Genomic DNA, 21,030 nt, shown 5'->3' on the forward strand with positions numbered 1-21,030 from the left:
CTTCGAAGGACAAGTGCAGCAGGTGCACAGGAACCCCACCAGCAGCAGGTACCCCTCCAAGCCGCTCACCATCCAGACTTGGAAATATATCACCGTTCCTTCACTGTCGCTGGTCAGCATCCTGGAACTCCCTCCCTAACAACACACACAGCCCACAATGGTTCAAGAAGGCAGCTCACCACCATTCTCTCAAGGGCAATTCGGGATGAGCAATAAATGTCATAGACAATGACACCCAAGTCTTGTGAAAGAATAAATATTAAAAATCTAAGGAAGAAATGTGTTATTTTTCATTCGACATCTGAGTACATTCCTATTAAACATAAATAGCTCCATAGAGACAGAATTCCCTAAAGCACATTGCCAGAAGTAAACATTTATTTCTCCAGAGCTGCCTGCACTGGTCCAATTTGACTCCACCCTACATCTGCGTTGCCGCTTAATGCGATAATTATAAGATTTTTAAAAATCTGCTTTGGTATTTACGATAAACTTCTACTGGGTTCCCCGGGTAAGCATTTTTTGCAAACATTGGTACTAGCATGTTCATCATTGCTGAAACGTATGGTGGAAGTTATGCTTTGTCAAAGGTGGCATTTTTTAGGTGAGACATTAACTGAGCTTCTGCCTGCCCTCCCCGGTCCCTTGGGATACACTGGTAGTCAGAGCTTTGTTGGCTGTAGGTCTTAGCTTCCATCGCAGAAATCTGAGCTTCTTCTTTGGGTGGCTGCTGTTTGTGCTGCTATAGAACTGAGGCATCAGCTATTAATTAGATGCTGCATCATGGTTAGGGATCGGATATTGGATCAGGGTTGGCCACCCTGCCATGCTGGAGAGGATGTGCTTTAAGCTTTGCACAATATCCTGTGCCAAGTCGGTGCTCGACTCGTCCATGCCTCTTGACATTGACCACAGGTTTACTCTGCCCCCCCCCACCTTCCCAATCTACTAAGCATTTCATTGTGCATATGCACGAGTGTCCTTTTCTGTAGGTTGCCCCATTGTGGGCGGCACGGTAGCACAGTGGTTAGCACTGTTGCTTCACAGCGCCAGGGCCCCAGGTTCGATTCCCGGCTTGGGTCACTGTCTGTGCGCAGTCTGCACATTCTCCCCGTGTCTGCGTGGGATTCCTCCGGGTGCTCCGGTTTCCTCCCACAAGTCCCGAAAGACATACTGTTGGGTGAATTGGACATTCTGAATTCTCCCGAGGTGTATCCGAACCGGCGCCAGAGTGTGGCGACTAGGGGCTTTTCACAGTAACTTCATTGCAGTGTTAATGTAAGCCTACTTGTTACAATAAAGATTATTATAAGATTATTATTGCAGTGCTTCTGAGTCCTCCGCAGTGGCACCCATTGTGACCTTGGCCTCCAGCCACCTGACACTTGTTATCCTTGCCCCTTGCCCTGGCTGCAACCCACTCCCGGCCTGCCTCACCACAGGTGTACCCTGTTGGTACATCTCCACTGTTTGGTCATGTTGGAGCTCATAGGCATCTGAAGCAAGAATAGCGCAAGGATAAGATTGTCGTTTGGGGCGGGGGAGGGGGGGGGGGGGTGGAAAGTAAGAAGTACATGTTTACACTATCTGTAGCTTATAAATCAGAAGGGAGTGTGGAAAGAGAGAAGTGACATGTGAGAAGGAGGAGTAGGTATGAGGATAGCATTACCTTTGCTTTCAGTTCTAATGTATGCCATGGCCTCAACAATGCGCATCCCAGTGATGGTCAGCATCATCTCCTCCTTGAGGTTTCGGACATGTAGGCATCAGTCTAGCATGCCAGAAATGGAAATGTTTTAGTGCATGCACTCCAACATGTTTGGGTGGTGAAACTGTCATGGTTGAATAGCTGGTTGTGAGATGTAGGTGTGAGGCTTTTATTTTCTTTCTTCTTCCAAGGGATGTGGGCATGGAAGTCAGCATTTGGTGCCCAACCCTATTTGCCCATGCCCCTGAACGGAGTTAGTTGCTTGACCATTTCAGGGGGTACATAACAGTCAACCTCATTGCTGTGGGTTCAAAGTCACATGTAGTCGAGACTGGATAAGGACGGCAGATTTGCTTCCCGAGAGGATAATAGCGAAACAGATGGGTTTATGGAGGAATCAATGATAGTTTTCGTTGTACCTGAGAATGGCTGTCTAAAGTAAATTTAAATTGGTGGGATTTGAAGCCATGGCCCGGAGAATTACCCGAGCCTCATTCAATGGCCAGTGCCATCACCACTATTCCCCCCCGCTGGCAGCAGTGGTAATTGTTTAAGGGTGAGGTGAAGCATGCGAACCTTGACTGAGAGAGATTGTTGGAAGGTGAGGAATAGATGTGTGGTGCTTTGAGCTGTGTGTGAGGCTAGTGGTGAATAAAATTGGTAGGATATGAAGATGCATTCACTGACTTTAGCCTCTTGCCTGAGGCCATGGAACTTCTTGCGACTCTGAATCCAGGTCCTTGGGGCTTGACTCCTGTCATTGACCTCTATAGCTTTCAGCTCCTTTTGATCGTGTGTCTAGAGGGCCTCTGCAGATATAACACATCTCTTCCGCTTTTAACCTCTGATGCAACATTCCTCCCCCCCCCCCAAAGCAGGTTCCCTACCATGTTGTGTCAGTGTTTCCAAGGTCACATTAAATCTCTGTATGATGTCCAGTACCTGCTCAAGCCACATATAACCTCCGCTTGAGGCAGTGCAAGCTAGCGGCATTAGGAAGCTGCAACTTTGGACCCCGTGCTGATGTATACAGCCAATGAACAGAGTGGTTAGTACTGGTACACACAGCAACCTTTCCAAGGAGCAGGTACTGTGAAGTTGGCTTGCTGCCTGCCTTACATTGAGTGTGAATGCCAATGTTTCAGAGGCTAGTCCCCAGTATCTCACAAAGTAGCATTTCCAGCTCTTCCCCACATTGATATCCACCTGCTCTGCATACCCCACCATACGACCCATGTGCAGACAAGATACAAACCGGCGCCAGAGTGTGGTGACTAGGGGCTTTTCACAGTAACTTCATTGCAGTGTTAATGTAAGCCTACTTGTTACAATAAAGATTATTATAAGATTATTATTGAGGTGCTTCTAAGTCCTCCGCAGTGGCACCCATTGTGACCTTGGCCTCCAGCCACCTGACATGTGTTATCCTTGCCCCTTGCCCTGGCTGCAACCCACTCCCGGCCTGCCTCACCACAGGTGTACCCTGTTGGTACATCTCCACTGTTTGGTCATGTTGGAGAACACATCTCTTCCACTTTTAACCTCTGATGCAACATCCCCCCCCCCCAAGCAGGTTCCCTACCATGTTGTGTCAGTGTCAAGATACGCTCTTATATTTTATTCGGAAAGAACAGCCAAGATTCAGAAATACCATTTTTCAAGATCCTACATGAATGGAATGCACAGGCAGAGCAGTCTACCAAGGTGCTGTCGAAAATTGGATTGGATTGGATTTGTTTATTGTCACGTGTATCGAGGTACAGTGAAAAGTATTTTTCTGCGAGCAGCTCAACAGATCATTCAGTACATGGGAAGAAAAGGGAATTAAACAAAATTCAAGAAAATACAAGAAGATACATAATAGGGCAACACAATGTATACAATGTAACTACATAAGCATTGGCATCGGTTGAAGCATACAGGGTGTAGTGTTAATGAGGTCAGTCAATAAGAGGGTCATTTAGGAGTCTGGTGACAGTGGGGAAGAAGCTGTTTTTGAGTCTGTTTGTGCGTGTTCTCAGACTTCTGAATCTCCTGCCCGATGGAAGAAGTTGGAAAAGTGAGTAAGCCGGGTGGGAGGGATCCTTGATTATGCTGCCCGCAAAAACTGCTGAACAAACTTCTTTTTACAATTGTCATCCAATACCAGTGTCCACGAGTGCTGGGCTCTGCTGAGACCTAACTGCTGGACAATACGAACCATGGGAGTGAGTCCTTCCCCGTGCTGAAACAGGCAGCTAATCTGATCATCAAATGAGTTTCTAACACCATTGACAATGTGGTTGTCAGCCGGGGGGGGGGGGGGGGGGGGGGGGCATCTGGTTAGCAGCTCTCTGCTTTGTAAGTACAGTAAGATTTTCTCCACGAGTTAAATGCATTCTTTTGTCCCTGAATTATTTGCAATGACTTTGGGCGCTGGAATAGCCTCACTTCCTCAGCGTGTTTCCATGCACTGAAAAATGAAAATGAAAATCGCTTATTGTCACGGGTAAGCTTCAATGAAGTTACTGTGAAAAGCCCCTAGTCGCCACATTCCGGCACCTGTCCGGGGAAGCTGGTACGGGAATCGAACCGTGCTGCTGGCCTGCTTGGTCTGCTTTAAAAGCCAGCGATTTAGCTGAGTGAGCTAAACCAGCCCCTAAACCTGCCCGAGACAGATTCAAAAGAGAATTGGATAAATCCTGGAAAGGGAAACCGGGGAAGGAGCAGGGGAGAGAGACTAGTTGGAGAGCTCTATCAAGGAGCCAGCACTGGCATGATGGGTCAAATGGCCTCCTGTGCTGTATCATTCTAAGAAGTGGCAGCAAAACTAAAATAAACAGCTCAAAGAAAATGCTCATCTCACCTAGAGCCTCAATGGGAGATCAATCCCCGTGGGTCTCGTGGTGCTTACTACACCCTCCCCACCCCCCGGTGCTCCACAAGTCATCCTGTCATTGAGGTCTCCTTCGTCGCTTCACCCGCGGCTGTTTCCAGCAGTTGCCAATGGTGTGTAATGCTTCAGGTAGCGAAGCTTCTGCGCCGATCGTCTGCAGGTGATGTCAATGGTGTCTCCCTGGCCAAACTCCTTTGAGGCTAGAGGTGCTTATGTCTCCATGCCTGACCCTGAATCTTCCGTCTCATGTATCTCTGCATCCTGGCCCTTCGGGAGTGTTGCTCCTTATCCCCTGGATGGGACAGAGGACAAAGAGCTGACACACCTGGTGGGACCGCTCCTGGTGCGGGCTCCCTACCTTTGAGGTAACCCATGTGTTTGCATAGGGTCCGCTCCTTGGTTTTTACTGTATAAGAGACCGGTCCAGTCTTCAAGGGGCTGGTTTAGCACAGGCCTAAATCGCTGGCTTTGAAAGCAGACCAAGGCAGGCCAGCAGCACGGTTCAATTCCCGTACCAGCCTCCCTGAACAGGTGCCGGAATGTGGTGACTAGGGGCTTTTCACAGTACCTACAATTGAAGCCTACTTGTGACAAATGTTCAGCGATTTTCATTTCATTTTCATTTCATTTCACCTCTATGGTCCCTGGTACCCACTGGGCACCGTCTCTGAAATTCCGAACATTAGCGGTGTCCCCTCGCTTGAACTCGCTGTCCTGCTTCCCTTGGCTGTGGAACTTTTTCTGGAGATGCTGGGCTGGATTCTCTGAACCCCGACGCCAAAATCGCGTCTGGTGCCTGGGCGGAGAATCCAGTTTCACGCACAGAATTGGGAGTTCCCCGATTCTCTGGGCCCCGAAACACCGCCACGCCACACATCGCCTACCTGTGGCCAGCGCTGGAGACCCACCCCGCTATTCTGCACCCCCGACTGGCCAAAGCCTCGACGGCGTGGACCACTCATGGTCCTGTCCTTCGGGATACTCGCGGACTCGGTCGGCGGCCGCCATGGTTGGGGGGCGGGTGAATCGGAGGGCACGGGGTGCCCCATGGGGGGGGGGGGCAGGGCCTTTATTGTCAGGCGGTCCGGGTCGGGTCCCTGCCAGCCCCCTGCAGGGCTATGAATATGGTGTCTTTTCACGCGTTTTTTTGAGGTGAAAGACCACAGTTTTTACAACAGCATGGGGACATAGTCCCTGAAAAGGAGAATCCAGCCCCCTGCTTTGTCTCCGCCTTCCCGCCAATATTGGGAAATGCCAGCCCAAGACTGGTTCTCAATCTTCGGCCCATCAGCGATTCTGCCGGTGCCACACCGGCCGTTATATGCGGTGTGATCCGATAGCTAAGCCGGAACCACGGCAATTTTGTCTCCATGGACCCCGTGGCTTGTTTCTTTATGCCTCTCTTAAATGTCTGCACCACCCGCTCAGCCAGGGGGTGGTCCGGGATGGTCCGAATGTGTTTTGTACCATTTGTCTGTATGAAGTGTGAGAATTCCTCGCTGGTAAAAGGGGTGCCGTTATCAGGAACGAGCACCTCCGGCATGCCATGAACTCTAAACAACTGGCGTAGCTTCTCAGTGGCCACTCCCAGGGGTGAAGAGATGCTGTTGGTGGGAGCTCCTGATGCTCCTGACATGCGGTTCACTGCTGCACCCTCCACTCAATGTCGTCCATCGGGTCCCGGCCACCGCACTCCTGAAAAGCGATGTTTTTAACTTTGTTCTGACCTTGCTCCCTTGCAGCGAAATTCAGCTGTGGTCTGGATGTCCAGAATCGCAGTATCCCGTTCCCTTTCTCCTCGTCGCCAGTGTAATATTCACAGGAGTCCTGAGAAGGCTTAAACATCAATGGTTCCTCAGACAAAGAAAAGCAAGGCCCCAATGCGGCAGGCAGTGCATCAATCCCAGCTGAGACCATCCGAAGATGCTGGTTCCAATCCTGCCCGCCTTTTAACAGCTGGGTTCAGTGGAGGAGCCCGTATTTCCGAGCCCCACGGGGGATTGATTGAGACTTGTGGTGGTTATTACAGTTAGCAATGGGAAACTATCCTTTGGTTGGAGAGCTCAAAACAATTGGTTATAACCTTATTATTAGAGCTAGACTGATGGGTGAAGTCACAAAACACTTCTTAACACACATCTCGAAGTTTGCCCACCAAAAAGGTTTTTGAGATTGATGACGTCAATCCTGACATTGATAGATTTTTGTTAGTTTGGGATATGGAACAGAGGTCGCTCAGTGGACTTGAGGTAGAGCACACCCGTGATTGGTGGAATAGGCTCGAGGGGCTGAATGGCCCCCTCTTGTTCTTACTTTCCTCCTAGCTTACTTCATCGCCAGTTCTGGGTGCACAAAGTCCCAGGTGAGTGAGGCTGAGCCCAGGGGTTAACACTGCTGCCTCACAGCGCCGGGGATCCAGGTTCGATTCTGACCTTGGGTGATTGTCTGTGCGGAGTCTGCACGTTGTCCCTGCGCCTGCGTGGGTTTCCTCCGGGTGCTCCGGGTTTCTCCCACAGTGCAAAGAGGTGCAGAGCGGATTGGCCATTCTAAATTGTCCCCGAGTGTCCAAGAAGTTAGGTGGGGTTGAGGTGTTACGGGGATAGGGCTCAGGCAGGGTGCACTTTGAGGGGGCTGGATCAGACTCGATGGGCCGAATGGCCGGCTTCTGCACTGTAGGAATTCTATGATTCTATGAATAATAAGCATGTTCCTTCTCTTCATTCTCCACAGGAGCAAGATTTTCAGACCTTACACCAAACCCAGTTTCAGAAGTGCGTCAGCCACATGAAAAACAGTCTGGGCCTGATGAACCGTGCCTCGGAGAGCAACCAGGACAGAGCCTCCGCCATCATTGCCAACAATCCAATTCCTGACATCAATGACCTGGATGGAAAAGACACCCCGATGCGTTTCCTCAGCAATATCCCATCCAAGGTGCCCCCTGAAATCTGAGCAATTTTAGACTAAGGGAATATTGTAGTTCATCAGACAATTGCTGAAAATGTCTTAACGACCTTGTTTCTTTCTGTTTATTGATGCTGTAATTTTTAGGTTCATTTCAAATGAGACGTAACTTGCACTCCTGCCTTATCCGCTCAGCTGTTAAAGTATTTCCTGCCCTTCCCTCTTTTTTTTCCCAGTGGGATGGGAGAAGTTGTCATGTAACACAGGGTGATAATGGCACAGGTGGAGGCCATTCAGCCCTTTGAATCCATGCTGCCTCTCAGAGCAAGCTATTCCCTCACCCTATTCTTTTTGCTTCGTACCCTTATTTTCCCTCATGTGCCTGTCCAATTTCTTTCTGCAATCATTGATTGTCACTGGTCCTACCATCAGAGGCAGCGAGCTTCAGGTCAACACCACTCACTGTATAAAAAGGTCCTTCCTCCCATCCCACCCTCATATCTCCTGCCCAAGTCATTGGGCGCGATTCTCCGCAAATACGGAGAGTCGTAAAGGCTGCCGTGAAACCGGCCATGTCCACGGCAGCCTCCGCGCCCCCTCCCGGGACCCGATTCTGCTCCCCGGTCGGGGCTAGCAGCGAGGCCCCGTGAACTTCGGCATTGCGGGCTTAGCGAATTTCGCTAAGCCCGCGCGCCAAAGTTAACGATGGCTGACGCATATGATGACGTCAGCCGCGCATGCGCGGATTGGACGGCTCCAACCCACGCATGCGCGGATGACGTCATCGCGCATATGCGTGAAACCCGCGCATGCGCGGGCCGTTATGCCCCTCAGCCGCCCCGCGGACTGATCCAGCGGGGCGGTGGAGGAACAAAGGGTGCGTGGGGTTCGTACCCGCTGCCCGCGATCGGTGCCCACTGATCGCGGGCCCATGGCACCCTTGGTTCCCCAGTGCCATGGTTCCCCAGGACGGCACTATGCGGCCGTTTTCACGAACGGTGAGAGCAGATGTGTTTGAGTTCATGAAAATGGCCGTAAAGGCCTGGGAAATCGGCCCATCGGCTAGGGGAGAATCGCTGCTCGCCGTAAAAAACGGCGAGCAGCGATTCATGTCGGGGGGCGGGCGTGGGGGGGGGGGGTGAATAGCGGGAGGTCAGGAAAAATGTCGGGAAGGCCCTCCCGCTATTCTCTGACCCGTCGTGGGGGGTGGAGAATCGCGCCCATTAAATCTGACTTCTTATGCCATTAGCTGCAATAATTGGAACAGCTTTTATTTGCATAAACCTTTCATAATTTTGTATGTCTTGATCAAATCTCCCCTCGGTCACCATTGCTCCAAGACAGACAGCCCCAGCTTTCCCAGCCTACCCTTGTGGCTAAAACCCCTCACCCTTGGAGCTATTCTGGCAAATCACCCCTACACCTTCTCAAGGAGCCTCGCATCCTTCCAAAAGTGTGGTGACCAGAAATTGACACAATACTCCAGCCAAGGCCTAACCGGAGCTTTTGAAAGGCTCCATTTATGAAGCCCAACGTCCACATGGCTGACCAACTACCATCTCATTCTGTCTCTCCCCTTCCAAGATCTACGCACATGAAGCACCCACCAGGCCCCTCGGTCCCCGTACATTCTTTCGAACTGTCATTAGAACCATGGGCCACAAGATATCGGAGCAGAAGTAGGCCATTCGGCCCATCACATCTGCTCCACCATTCAGTTAGGTCTGTATTGTTGTCCCATCCCTTCTACCGAAACGTATACTCACGCCCCCAGGTTCTGCATCCGCCAATCTGGAAAACAATCATCGATCATGCCTCGCTGTTTCCTGTCCCGAAGCCAATTGCGCGTGCATCAATATTGTTGATGTTCAACCGTGCTGCCGTTCTGTGCCTTGGTCTTTCCGCTTGGTCGCTCAATAGGAAAGCAACAGTTCGCCTGATGGTTTTAATTCAGGGCAGCCTTTGATCATCATTCACATTTAGTAACCATGGCTTTTCATTCTGTACTCTATGTCAGTTTGCGATTGTTGTTTTAATTCGTGCTGTTTGTAGATAACATTGTTTTGGATAAGCATGCGGAACGTATGTTCTGAGGTTTGATTCTGACAATTTTCCATTGCCTTTATTAAGCTTTGGCAGCAGCTTTTATTCTCTGCAGCGGGTCCAAGCTAAAGTTGCATTTATTTGGTTCTTCAGATGCTTTGTGAAGTGCTCATGGCGGAATTGAACATTTGTGCACATCTTTAACATGTGTTTTTATCCATTTCCACTGCGCTTATGGTAATTCGTATTGTAATGGGCAAAGAAATGCACAAAATTCCAGAGTAATTTTCATTTGGGTGGAGAGACTAGCCTCCTGCATGCGGGCCAGAGACTTGGTGGGAGGCCCAAGTGCAAAGCCTCCAGACCAGCGGTGGGCCACCTGGGCTAGTGAGTGGGCCACCAGGGCTAGTGAGTGGGCCACCTGGGCTAGTGAGTGGGCCGCCTGAGTGGCCCTCCTTCATCTCACTGGGCCACAAGATTGAAGTCGGGCACGTCCACTAACCATGACCCCATGAACCAGATTAAATACATTTAATACACAGTGAATATTTCATAACGAGTTGTAGAAAATGCTTAATCATTCATATATTAACTGAACTGTCAACCTCAAATGGCAAAAACAAAAGTGCGGCTCTCACAGTCAATGTTGTGGGCAACCAGCACGCAGCTCACTTCACTTGCTCGTGCTTTGTGTGTGTGTATCACTTCAGTCATAGAATTTCATAGAATTTACAGTGCAGAAGGAGGCCATTCGGCCCATGGAGTCTGCACCGGCTCTTGGAAAGAGCACCCTACCCAAGCCCATACCTCCACCCTATCCCCATAACCCAGTAACCCCACCTAACACTAAGGGCAATTTGGACCCTAAGGACAATTTGGAACCTAAGGGCAATTTATCATGGCCAATCCACCTAACCTGCACATCTTTGGACTGTGGGAGGAAACCGGAGCACCCGGAGGAAACCCACACACACACGGGGAGGATGTGTAGACGCCGCACAGACAATGACCCAAGCCGGGATTCGAACCTGGGACCCTGGAGCTGTGAAGCATTTGTGCTATCCACAATGCTACCGTGCTGCCCATACCAGTAGGAAAAATACTGTGTGGATGTGTGGTAAACTACTGTTAGTATATTATATATATTGTGGTAAACTGTTACTGTATTACATGTATTGTGGTAAACCACTGCCTGGTGGCTCCGCCTCCCTCGGGCTCGGTATAAAGGTGGCTGACCTCCGGCCCTGCCTCAGTTCAGGATCAGAGGCCAGGAGGCTTTCTGTTTAAGACTAGGGAGGTTATGCTGCAATTGTATAAGGTGTTAGTGAGGCCACACCTGGAGTATTGTGTTCAGTTTTGGTCTCCTTACTTGCGAAAGGACGTACTGGCACTGGAGGGTGTGCAGAGGAGATTCACTAGGTTAATCCCAGAGCTGAAGGGGTTGGATTATGAGGAGAGGTTGAGTAGACTGGGACTGTACTCGTTGGAATTTAGAAGGATGAGGGGGGATCTTATAGAAACATTTAAAATTATGAAGGGAATAGATAGGATAGATGCGGGCAGGTCGTTTCCACTGGTGGGTGAAAGCAGAACTAGGGGGCATAGCCTCAAAATAAGGGGAAGCAGATTTAGGACTGAGTTTAGGAGGAACTTCTTCACCCAAAGGGTTGTGAATCTATGGAATTCCTTGCCCAGTGAAGCAGTTGAGGCTCCTTCATTAAATGTTTTTAAGATAAAGATAGATAGTTTTTTGAAGAATAAAGGGATTAAGGGTTATGGTGTTCGGGCCGGAAAGTGGAGCTGAGTCCACAAAATATTAGCCATGGGCTCATTGAATGGTGGAGCAGGCTCGAGGGGCCAGATGGCCTACTCTTGCTCCTAGTTCTTATGTTCAGCTTATTAAAGCCTATTTCGTTCACTTCTCGTCTCGTGATTAATTGATGGCACATCAGGATGGAAATCAGTGGCACATGGGCAAAGTCAACAAAATGTCTTGTGGGCCACACTCAAAATGCACATGGACCGCATGTAGCCCCCAGGCCACAGGTTACCCATCGCTGCTCTAGACAGAGGGGGCAAGTTTAGTTCTTTAGGTGGATTCCTCTCCCAACCTCCCCCACCCCCCACTTCACCTCATCACCACCATGACCGCACACAGCTGAGCCAAAAGCCCTGACGTCAGTGACCCAGCAGTGCAACAGCCAGCCTTTCAGTTCTCCAACTGTACACCAGGGGATCCTCCAGGGCTTTCTGTAGGTACCAGGCCCAGCCAAGGAGCTGCATACTTGAGGAAACCTGTATCATTAAATCAAGCAGAAGAAAGCAGAAGCCTGTGCTGGTTTGAACTGGAGTTGTAGATGCAGCTTCCAACAAGCTGAACGAATGTGTCCCACCTTGTGGTAACACCTCGGCTTTCGAGTCTCACCTTCACCCTCAGTACCTTCCTTCCTGGTCTGAGGAGGAGTTCTCGGAGCATTCCCATTCACTTCAGGTGTAAATATTTCCCAGCGTATGCCTGCTTTGAAGGGAAATATACACGCCAGCATGGCATCCGTTAGTCAGGACGAGGACAATAAGGACTGTGACGTGACACCAAGTGAACGGCTGGTTAACCCACAACCTTCTAAAGGTCCACAGTGGCTCTTCAAGGTAAAGGGAGCAAAAGGCAAAGGACATTGAATAATTGGGAAACAATTCCTTTTTAAAAATTAAGGGCAAGGTGAATGGAGAAGGTTCTGAAACAGCATCTGTTAACAACCAGAAAGTTCCTGGTGCCGATAACATGCCACCTTCTGATTCTGATAATAATGAACAATTGAAAGCTGGAAAGCACAAATTGTTTCAGTCCAAGTTACCAAATACAGATAAGGGCTGTGATTAGGAAAACTCAGCTGAGGAGGTAAAAGTTGGTGCACAAACAGTGCTGCATATAAATCAACCAACGCTGAGAGGATTGAACCCTCAGCTGCCATGTTGCTGAATGTAGTCATGTGAAGGAAAGAGGGAGTGTAAAGCTGGAGGGGGTCAAAGCGTCTTTATTGGTTCTTAATAAATCAAATATTTCTCTTAAGCATTGACAATAATCCTTGTGGTTTAACTATAGAAGATCCTCAAAATTTGGTTAAATATTCATTGGATGGTCAGAAAACTGACTGCATTACACGAGAGACCGAAAAAGTACAGACAGAGTTGTAGGGAAATATCAGGGGGCGCTCTGTTAACTAATCATGATGTGAACAGAAGGAACTCTGAATCAATAAAGCCACACCTGTCTCGACTCAAACCATGGAAAGTGGCTCAGTTAGAGACTGAAATACAATGCATGTTGCAGAGACAAGCGTAAACACCATGGTCCACAGAACACCAAGTAGAGGTTGAGAGATTGGCGGCCATGCTAGTGGGTGAACCAGTACTGGCCGCCTGGACTTTTCCAGACCAATTAATGTGGCCACAGATACCAGTGACCTTAGCCTTGCTACTAGCCCTGCAGCACTTTGAAGTCTACAACTAACATGACAACAAACAAAGCTTGGTTTACACACACCATAATCCACTTGCTCGTACAGAGAAGTTTAAATCGTGGACGCAAGATTATTCTGTTGGAGTTTATTATTACAACAGTTCAATATTAAAATTGCACCTATTCCCAGAAAGGAGAATGTGATTGCGGATGCTTTGTCACGTGTTTAAGGGCTGACTAGTTACCAATGTAGAGACCAAGAAGGGAACTTGTATAATGGGGATGGATCGGATGGATATGTGTTTGTGATTGCTGTCACTCCTATGCCCTGAAGTTTCATTCTTTTAGGGGGGAGGTAAGTAAGGTTCCTTCCAGTTTATTCCCTGTGTATTCGGCCAACTCCATCTGCAAGTTTGCTGATAACACGCCTGTAGTGGGTTCGATCTCAAACAACAATAAGTCAGAGTACAGGAGGGAGATAGAGAACCTTCTGGAGTGGTGTAATAACAGTCTCTCTCTCAGCGCTAGTAAAACTGTAGAGCTGGTCATCGACTTCAGGAAGCAAAGTATCATGCACATCTGTGCCAGCATCAATGGGGCCTAGGTGTAGATGGTTGGCAGCTTCAAATTCTGAGGTGTGCACATCACCAACAATCTGTCCTGGACCACCCATGTTGACGCTACAACCAAGAAAGCACAACAGCGGCTATACTTCCTCAGGAAACTAAGGAAATTTGGAATTTCCACAAGACTCTTACCAATATTTACAGATGTACCGTAGAAAGCATCCTACCTGGCTGCATCACATCCTGGTATGGCAACTGCTCGGCCCAAGACCGTAAGAAACTACAGAGAATCGTGAACACCCCCCAGTCCACCACGTGAACCCACCTCCCATCCATTGACATCACACCTCCCGCTGCTTTGGGAAAGCGGGCAGTACAATCAAAGACCCCTCCCACCTGATTTATTCTTTCTTCCAAATTCTTCCATCAGGCAGGAGATACAAAAGTCTGAGAAAACGTACTAACAGGTTCAAAAATAGCTTCTTTCCCGCTGTTACCAGACTCCTGAATGATCATCTTGTAGACTGAACTGATCTCTTCACACATCTTCTCTACTGAGTACTACTACACTCTGAATGCCCACCCGATGCCTGTGTCCATGTATTTATAATTGTGTATTTATGTACGTCTTATGTTTTCCATGTGTAGAACGATCTGTCTGGACTGCACGCAGAACAATATGTTTCACTGTACCTCGGTACATGTGCCAATAAATTAAATCCAAATCCTTATTTCCCCCTTTTTTTTGCAGTTACAATTTTGATTCATGGATGATTATTATATATTTGTCTTTAAGGAAGCATGTATCTTTAATTCAGGCAGAAGAAAACAGAAGGTTGGTTTAAACTGGAGTTGTAGACTGGCCGGCACCAATTTAAGAGATGGGCTGGGACTTGGTCTGATGGATTTGGCTGATGGCCAATGAATTGGCCCAAAAGGCTGTACTTTGCCCGGTGACAGTTGGTGATTGGATCTTATTCCACTGAAATGGTTCAGACCTAAGGTGGTTTCAGTTTGACTTCTCGCAGCCCCGACGAAGGTCCTGCTATGCTCTCCTCTCTATTTGTCTCTGGAAAGGCCGTGTTTCTGAAAAGGCAGGGAGCCTGGATGAGTCTATTTACAGGAGAACCAGTACAGGCTGGGCAGCCAAAGCCCAGAATCTGCTAACTCTCCCCAAAAAAGCTGGTGAATGAACTATCTCTCTCTCACCAGAAAGCCTGCTGCCTGTGAGTGCTGCATTTTCTAAACCACAGAAGCCTGAAGACAAACCGCGAACTTGATGAAACAAAGAGTCTGTCTCTCCAGGAAAGTTGGGAGTACGGTATTTTAAAACCACAGTACAGGCTGGAAAACAAAGACTGCGATCTGCACGTTTACTGTGAAGAATGCATACGAAGAACCATCGTCTGAAACAAATATTTTTTTCCCTTTCACTAATGTCTTTTTTTTACCCCTTTCCACTCCTCTGTGTTTGTCTGCCTTATGTGTGTGTGCGTCTCTATAGAGGCTGAGTGGCAACTTAAAGTGGGAGTTATTGATTAATTAGTAATTAACCAAATGTATTTGATGTGTATTTCATTATAGTTCTAGCTATAAATAAACAGTAATTATGTTTTAAGTTACAACCCTGGTGACTGTAATTATTGGGCAGCCAAGGCGTTTGGGAATTTTATAAAAATGATTGATTAATTCACTTGTGTTGAGACTCCGGGGCTGGAATTGACCACACAATTGCCCAGGGTGCCGTAACAAAGTCAACTCGGGAGGGCTGAGCAGAAAATCCAGGCTGCAAAACGTTACGTCAAGGCCCCTTCTTTTAATAAATCTATGGCTTTATTTAGAAGAGGAACTGAGGGGTTTTCCTTGCTGTCTCAGTCGATAATTATCCCTCAACCAAAATCACTAATCTGATAATCCAGCCGTGATCACACTATAGGAGCTAGCTGTGTGCAAATTGGCTGCTGTGGTTCCGACATCACAACAGTGATTGCACTTTATTGGATGTACAGCACTTTTGGACTTCCTGACTCTTTATCGCACGTTAACCTTGCTGCTTCCAAAGGCCAGAATTGTCTGAAGTAACTTTTTCATCCTCTTTGCTAACTTTAGCAATGAAGCAGCTGATTTCACCTCTTCAGGTTTGTAAACCGTGGGCACCACGATAGCATAAGTGGCTAGCACTGTGGCTTCACAGCGCCCGGGTCCCAGGTTCGATTCCCCGCTGGGTCACTGTCTGTGCGGAGTCTGCACATCCTCCCCGTGTGTGCATGGGTTTCCTCCGGGTGCTCCAGTTTCCTCCCATAGTCCAAAGATGTGCAGGTTAGGTGGGTTGGCCATGCTGAATTGCCCTTAGTGACCAAAAAGCTTAGGAGGGGTTATTGGGTTACAGGGATAGAGTGGGAGTGAGGGCTTAAGTGGGTCGGTGCAGACTCGATGGGCCGAATGACCTCTGTATGTTCTATGTGTTGGGTTCCCACAACGCTGACAATAAGACTTGTAACAAGCAGTAATTTATTCGCTAGTGTAGCAGCTGCTTCGTGCATATACTGTGCCCGCTCCCCTGGGGAGAAATCCCTCACTTGCCACTGCGTCATCATGTGATCACTCCGTCTACAACGTTCTACAGCGCATGTTTTCACCAACAACGCAGTGACTGGATGAACATACAATGCCGCACGTTCAACCGAACCCCCTCCCCCGGTTTTAGTTTCGGTAAGACAGGTTGGGACTCGTGGCGATACACTTTAGTTTTGGGCCTGAGTCAATAACTGTGTTTTGTGTGGTCCGCGGTGTTATTGAGCATCGATTATTGAGACAGAACTTCCTTTGTCACCGCAGCTAAGACACCCCGTGAAGAAACAAAGAGTCTTACCTCCCCTGAAACATCCCCGACAGCACTCAGCTGAAAGTTCAACAATCCTGAAGCAGGAGGAGCAGGTAACCCTTCGTGAAAGGTTAGTGCATTCATTCCTGTGCAGTCAACGTAGTGAGAGTTGGAATAAAATGTTTTTGTGTCTAATTGTTCCTCTGTAATTTAGTTGGCAGATCCTGAGGAAAAGAGAGAAAATCCAATTTTCCATTGCAAACCTCCTTTAAAATAAAGACAGCATTTTAAAAAAAAATTCTCCCCAACTGAAGCTTATCTCAGGTTAAGAGTGAAAAGGCTTCCTAATCCAGATCAATCTTCACCTTGTGATCAAATTTAAGGAGCAAACTACCTCCACTGATAACCTCTTAAGGTTACCTCTTTGTCGATCAATAACTTCTTATCAATAGCCCTTGCCCACAATATCTGAGGCCATTTATCCTCTGCGAAGATCAATTAAAGTGCCCATTGCAGCCAAATTGAACAAACCACTCAAAATGAAAATAAACACTTAATATAGCATCCCAACAATGCAGAATTGGGTCTGCACCAGCCCTCCAAAAGAGCGCCCTACCAAAATGCACACCCCCACCCACCCTGCCCTATCCCTGTACCCTAACCTGCACATCCCTGGACACTAAGGGGCAATTTATCATGGCCAATCGACCTAACCTGCACATCTTTGGATTGTGGGAGGAAACCGGAGCACCCGGAGGAAACCCACGCAGAACGTGGAGACTCCACACAGTCAGCCAAGGCTGGAATTGAACCTGGGTCCCTGGCGCTGTGAGGCAGCAGTGTTGACCACTGTGCCACCGTGCCACCCTAAGCTCACCCCAAAGTTATGGGGTGAGATCAAGGAAACTGAGTTCGATAGTTTCAATGAGGGATCAATTTTGCATCCGCTCGTGCCAACATTTCCTTGATATTGGCAACGATATAATTTATTACCCAAAAGTTGAACACAAAAGATCTTTTTTGCACAATAACACCAAACAGCTATCAGAAGCATAAAGAATTCATCCAGGGATTGCAAGGAAAGAGAATGTATTTTCTAAACAAACCAAAGGATACAAAAGGGCAACATAGTAGTCTGACTGCTGTAATGTAGCACTTGCGATCTCACATGTATTGCCTTTAGTATTATTCATTTATCAGCCGCTGCATAATATCTGATCAATCTGCAGGATTTTAGGGCAGACGCAACTCCCATTCCTACTCTGCAGAGATAGGACCAATTTTCATAGATTTCATAGATTTTACAGTGCAGAAGGAGGCCATTCGGCCCATCGAGTCTGCACTGGCTCTTGGAAAGAGTACCCTACCCAAGGTCAGCACCTCCACCCTATCCCCATAACCCCATAACCCAGTAACCCCACCCAACACTAAGGGCAATTTTGGACACTAAGGGCAATTTATCATGGCCAATCCACCTAACCTGCACATCTTTGGACTGTGGGAGGAATCCGGAGCACCTGGAGGAAACCCACGCACACACGGGGAGGATGTGCAGACTCCGCACAGACAGTGACCCAAGCCGGAATCGAACCTGGGACCCTGGAGCTGTGAAGCAATTGTGCTATCCGTAATGCCACCATGCTGCCTTTCTGATGACTTAAACCTGTTTCTCCAAATACTTTAAGTTTTGAAAGCACATATTCCATAACCAATACTGAAATTAAGTGTTAGAAAGGATATAATATTGTTTTTAGAAAACTTTTTTTTAACCTACGTTTGACTTTTTTTTAAAAGAGTTATTGCTAGTCGAGCTGAGAGGCAGGTGTTTGAAAGAGCCGCGCTCTCTGAGACACCCAATATACTAGGTAATTTAATCATCCCTGCCATCTGCTCATATCACTGATCTTTCCCTTTCGTGTTCAACTTGATCCCTTTTATCATGGCTCTGTACTTGTTTAAATGACCAACAGCTTCCAGTTCTGATGAAAGGTCATCAACCTCAACATTTTCTAGTCCCACTGCCCCCCCCCCCCCCCCCCCACCCACCCCAGCCCCCAATGCTACCCGCTTCCGAGAATTTTCTGTTTTCAGTTCAGATTTCCAGCAGCCACAATATGTTGCTTTTGTGAAAAGTTACGAAGCTGTGAGCAAGGTAGGAAAAGTGGGGAAAACATTTCCCCCTTCCCCCAACAGGGCGGGATTTTCAGTCCTGCCGAACTCGACCGCCGCCACGGGGCACGGGAGGGGTGGGCCCATGCTAATCACCATTGACTTCGGCAGGAACGGAAGATCCCTCAGCTGGCCAATGGCGAACTGCTTGCGCTGCGGGAAAACCTGCTGCGGCGAGGGTGATTTACCATCAATTGTACGTGAGGCGAGTGATTTACCAAAGTCTGGCTTTAATAGACTAGAACACAGCTCTGCGATCGTCTACAATGGAAAGGGACGATCGTCAGGCGTCTGACCATTTATACCTCGTTAATAGAGGCGTGGTTAACTCAGCCTCTCGGCCAATCGGTCGAGAGGCACATGACGACCAGGGCCAATGGTAAGCCGACGTTCTGGCCCAATGGCAGACAAGTATGCAGATCATATCACCGCAGAGGGGCTGGAAAATTTCAGCCAATGACTTTGCGGGAGTAGTTCCAGATACGGCCAATGCTGTTATGTAACTTATCAATGGGATTTTTCAGATGATTAAATGTATTTTTGTAACAGACGTAAGAGGCCGTACATGGTATCTACTGGCTGCTACTTCCTATATAGATAAAACCTTGAGGGATTATGGCATGAGGGTAGCAAGGTGAACTGCTTTGTTAAAAAGGGAAAGGTTTGCATGGATTTAAATATCATTAGTGGGTTGGTGACATGTCCATGCAGTCAGGGTGTCCCCCTCGGGTTCGGGATGGCCTGGTTTAGACCGCCATTGCCGCAGCGTGTGTATTAAACGCACCCCTTTGGTGCTGCTGCCTGGCCCCTGGCTGCTCACTCTGCTGACTGCTCAGTGTGTCCTGTAAATGTTCACCGAGCCTCTGGTCATCTGGGATCCCATGCAGGCCACCCCTCTGGACACCCTCTGACCCCAGCAGTGCCTTCAGTGGGATGGGCGTGGCCAAGCTCAATCAGTGGCCCACCAGGTGCTGCCACTCCTCAGACCACTCACCAGGAGCGGAGCCCCACTGCAGGGGAGGCAGGGGATTAGCAGAGCTCACCCCAGATAAAGGACACGTGCGCCGTGGCGTTTGGCACCATCACCTGTCCCCTGAAGGCGGTTGGACTCCTCCAGCTGCACCTGTAGGCCCCTCTCAGGGTAGAGGCCTCAACAATAACATTATCAAGCTCTGGAGCGGCGCAGAAATGTCCATGTGGGCCTGGAAGACATGTCTGCCTGTGTCTGTGCTCCCCTATCATCCGCCTCAGCCATCGGCCGCACAGTGTGCCCCAAGCCTTGGACATCTTGACCCATGTCTCTGACTTCTTGCCCCAGACCTCCCACTGCGGACGCCACCCGTTCTGTGTTGGCCGGGTGCCACGCATTGGCGGCACCATCACCTGCCCCCTGAAGGCGGTTGGACTCCTCCAGCTGCACCTGTAGGCCCTAAAAAGTTCCTGACACCCCCTCCTGTAAACCCTGGAAAGTTCCTGACACCCCCTCCTGTAAACCCTGGAAAGTTCCTGACACCCCCTCCTGTAAACCCTGGAAAGTTCCTGACACCCCTTCCTGTAAACCCTGGAAAGTTCCTGACACCCCTTCCTGTAAACCCTGGAAAGTTCCTGACACCCCTTCCTGTAAACCGTGGAAAGTTCCCGACACCCCCTCCTGTAAACCCTGGAAAGTTCCCGACACCCCCTCCTGTAAACCCTGGAAAGTTCCTGACACCCCCTCCTATAGATCCTGGCTATAGATCCTCCGGGTGCTCTGGTTTCCTCCCAAAGACGTGCAGGTTAGGTGGATTGGCCATGCTAAAGTGCCCTTAGTGTCCAAAAAGGTTAGGAGGGGTTATTGGGTTATGGGGATAGGGTGGAAGTGAGGGCTTAAGTGGGTCGGTGCAGACTTGATGGGCCGAATGGCCTCCTTCTGCACTGTCTGTTCTACGTACTAGAAATGCGACACCCACTGGACAACAGCTGTTTCCTGGCATCGGACAGCCCTCCAACCATCTGATCCCTTGGAAGTCCCTGCTGCCACCTGATATGATTCAGAATGTGCAAAGTGGGCAAGTCTCTGCGATGGTGGAGGGTGCAGGTGGCAGCAGTGCTGAGACGTCAGTGTCTTCCTCAGAATGATGCTCCAGGTGTGCTGGGAATGTGGCTGCTGGGCTGCCACCCCAGATGGCCCGGCCTCTTCTGATGATGATCCTACAAGATTAAAGACAAGAGACATGGTGAGATGTTGGGATGAAGCGGTCTGAGGGAGAGGGGTGAGTCGCCTGCTATGGAAATATCAGCTTTGCATTGAGCTCTCACTTGGTTGGTACACACCAATCTCCATTTCAGACACTGCGCTTTCCTCAACCTCGCCCACTAGCTCAATGTGGTGAATGTATTATACCAATAATCCACCAGTGTATTTGTATCTGTGCTGTTGCCCTTGTATTTGTATCTGTGCTACGCTCCTGCCCTTGTGGGCTTCTCCTATGGGCTATTGTA

General features: G+C 48.8%; 1 protein-coding gene across 4 annotated transcripts in view; it reads left to right on the top strand.

The window, feature by feature from the left end:
• The window catches only part of LOC119973538, an 82,096-nt gene that overhangs the window by 42,089 nt on the left and 18,977 nt on the right, over positions 1–21,030 (top strand). For all 4 annotated transcript variants that reach the window (XM_038811823.1, XM_038811822.1, XM_038811825.1 and 1 more), the window contains exons 5-6: positions 7,314–7,517; positions 16,395–16,510. In XM_038811823.1, coding sequence (XP_038667751.1) covers positions 7,314–7,517; positions 16,395–16,510 — 320 coding nt within the window. The remainder of the gene's footprint in view (positions 1–7,313; positions 7,518–16,394; positions 16,511–21,030) is intronic.

This window comes from Scyliorhinus canicula, chromosome 11 (genome assembly GCF_902713615.1).
Source record: "Scyliorhinus canicula chromosome 11, sScyCan1.1, whole genome shotgun sequence".
Taxonomy (NCBI): domain Eukaryota; kingdom Metazoa; phylum Chordata; class Chondrichthyes; order Carcharhiniformes; family Scyliorhinidae; genus Scyliorhinus; species Scyliorhinus canicula.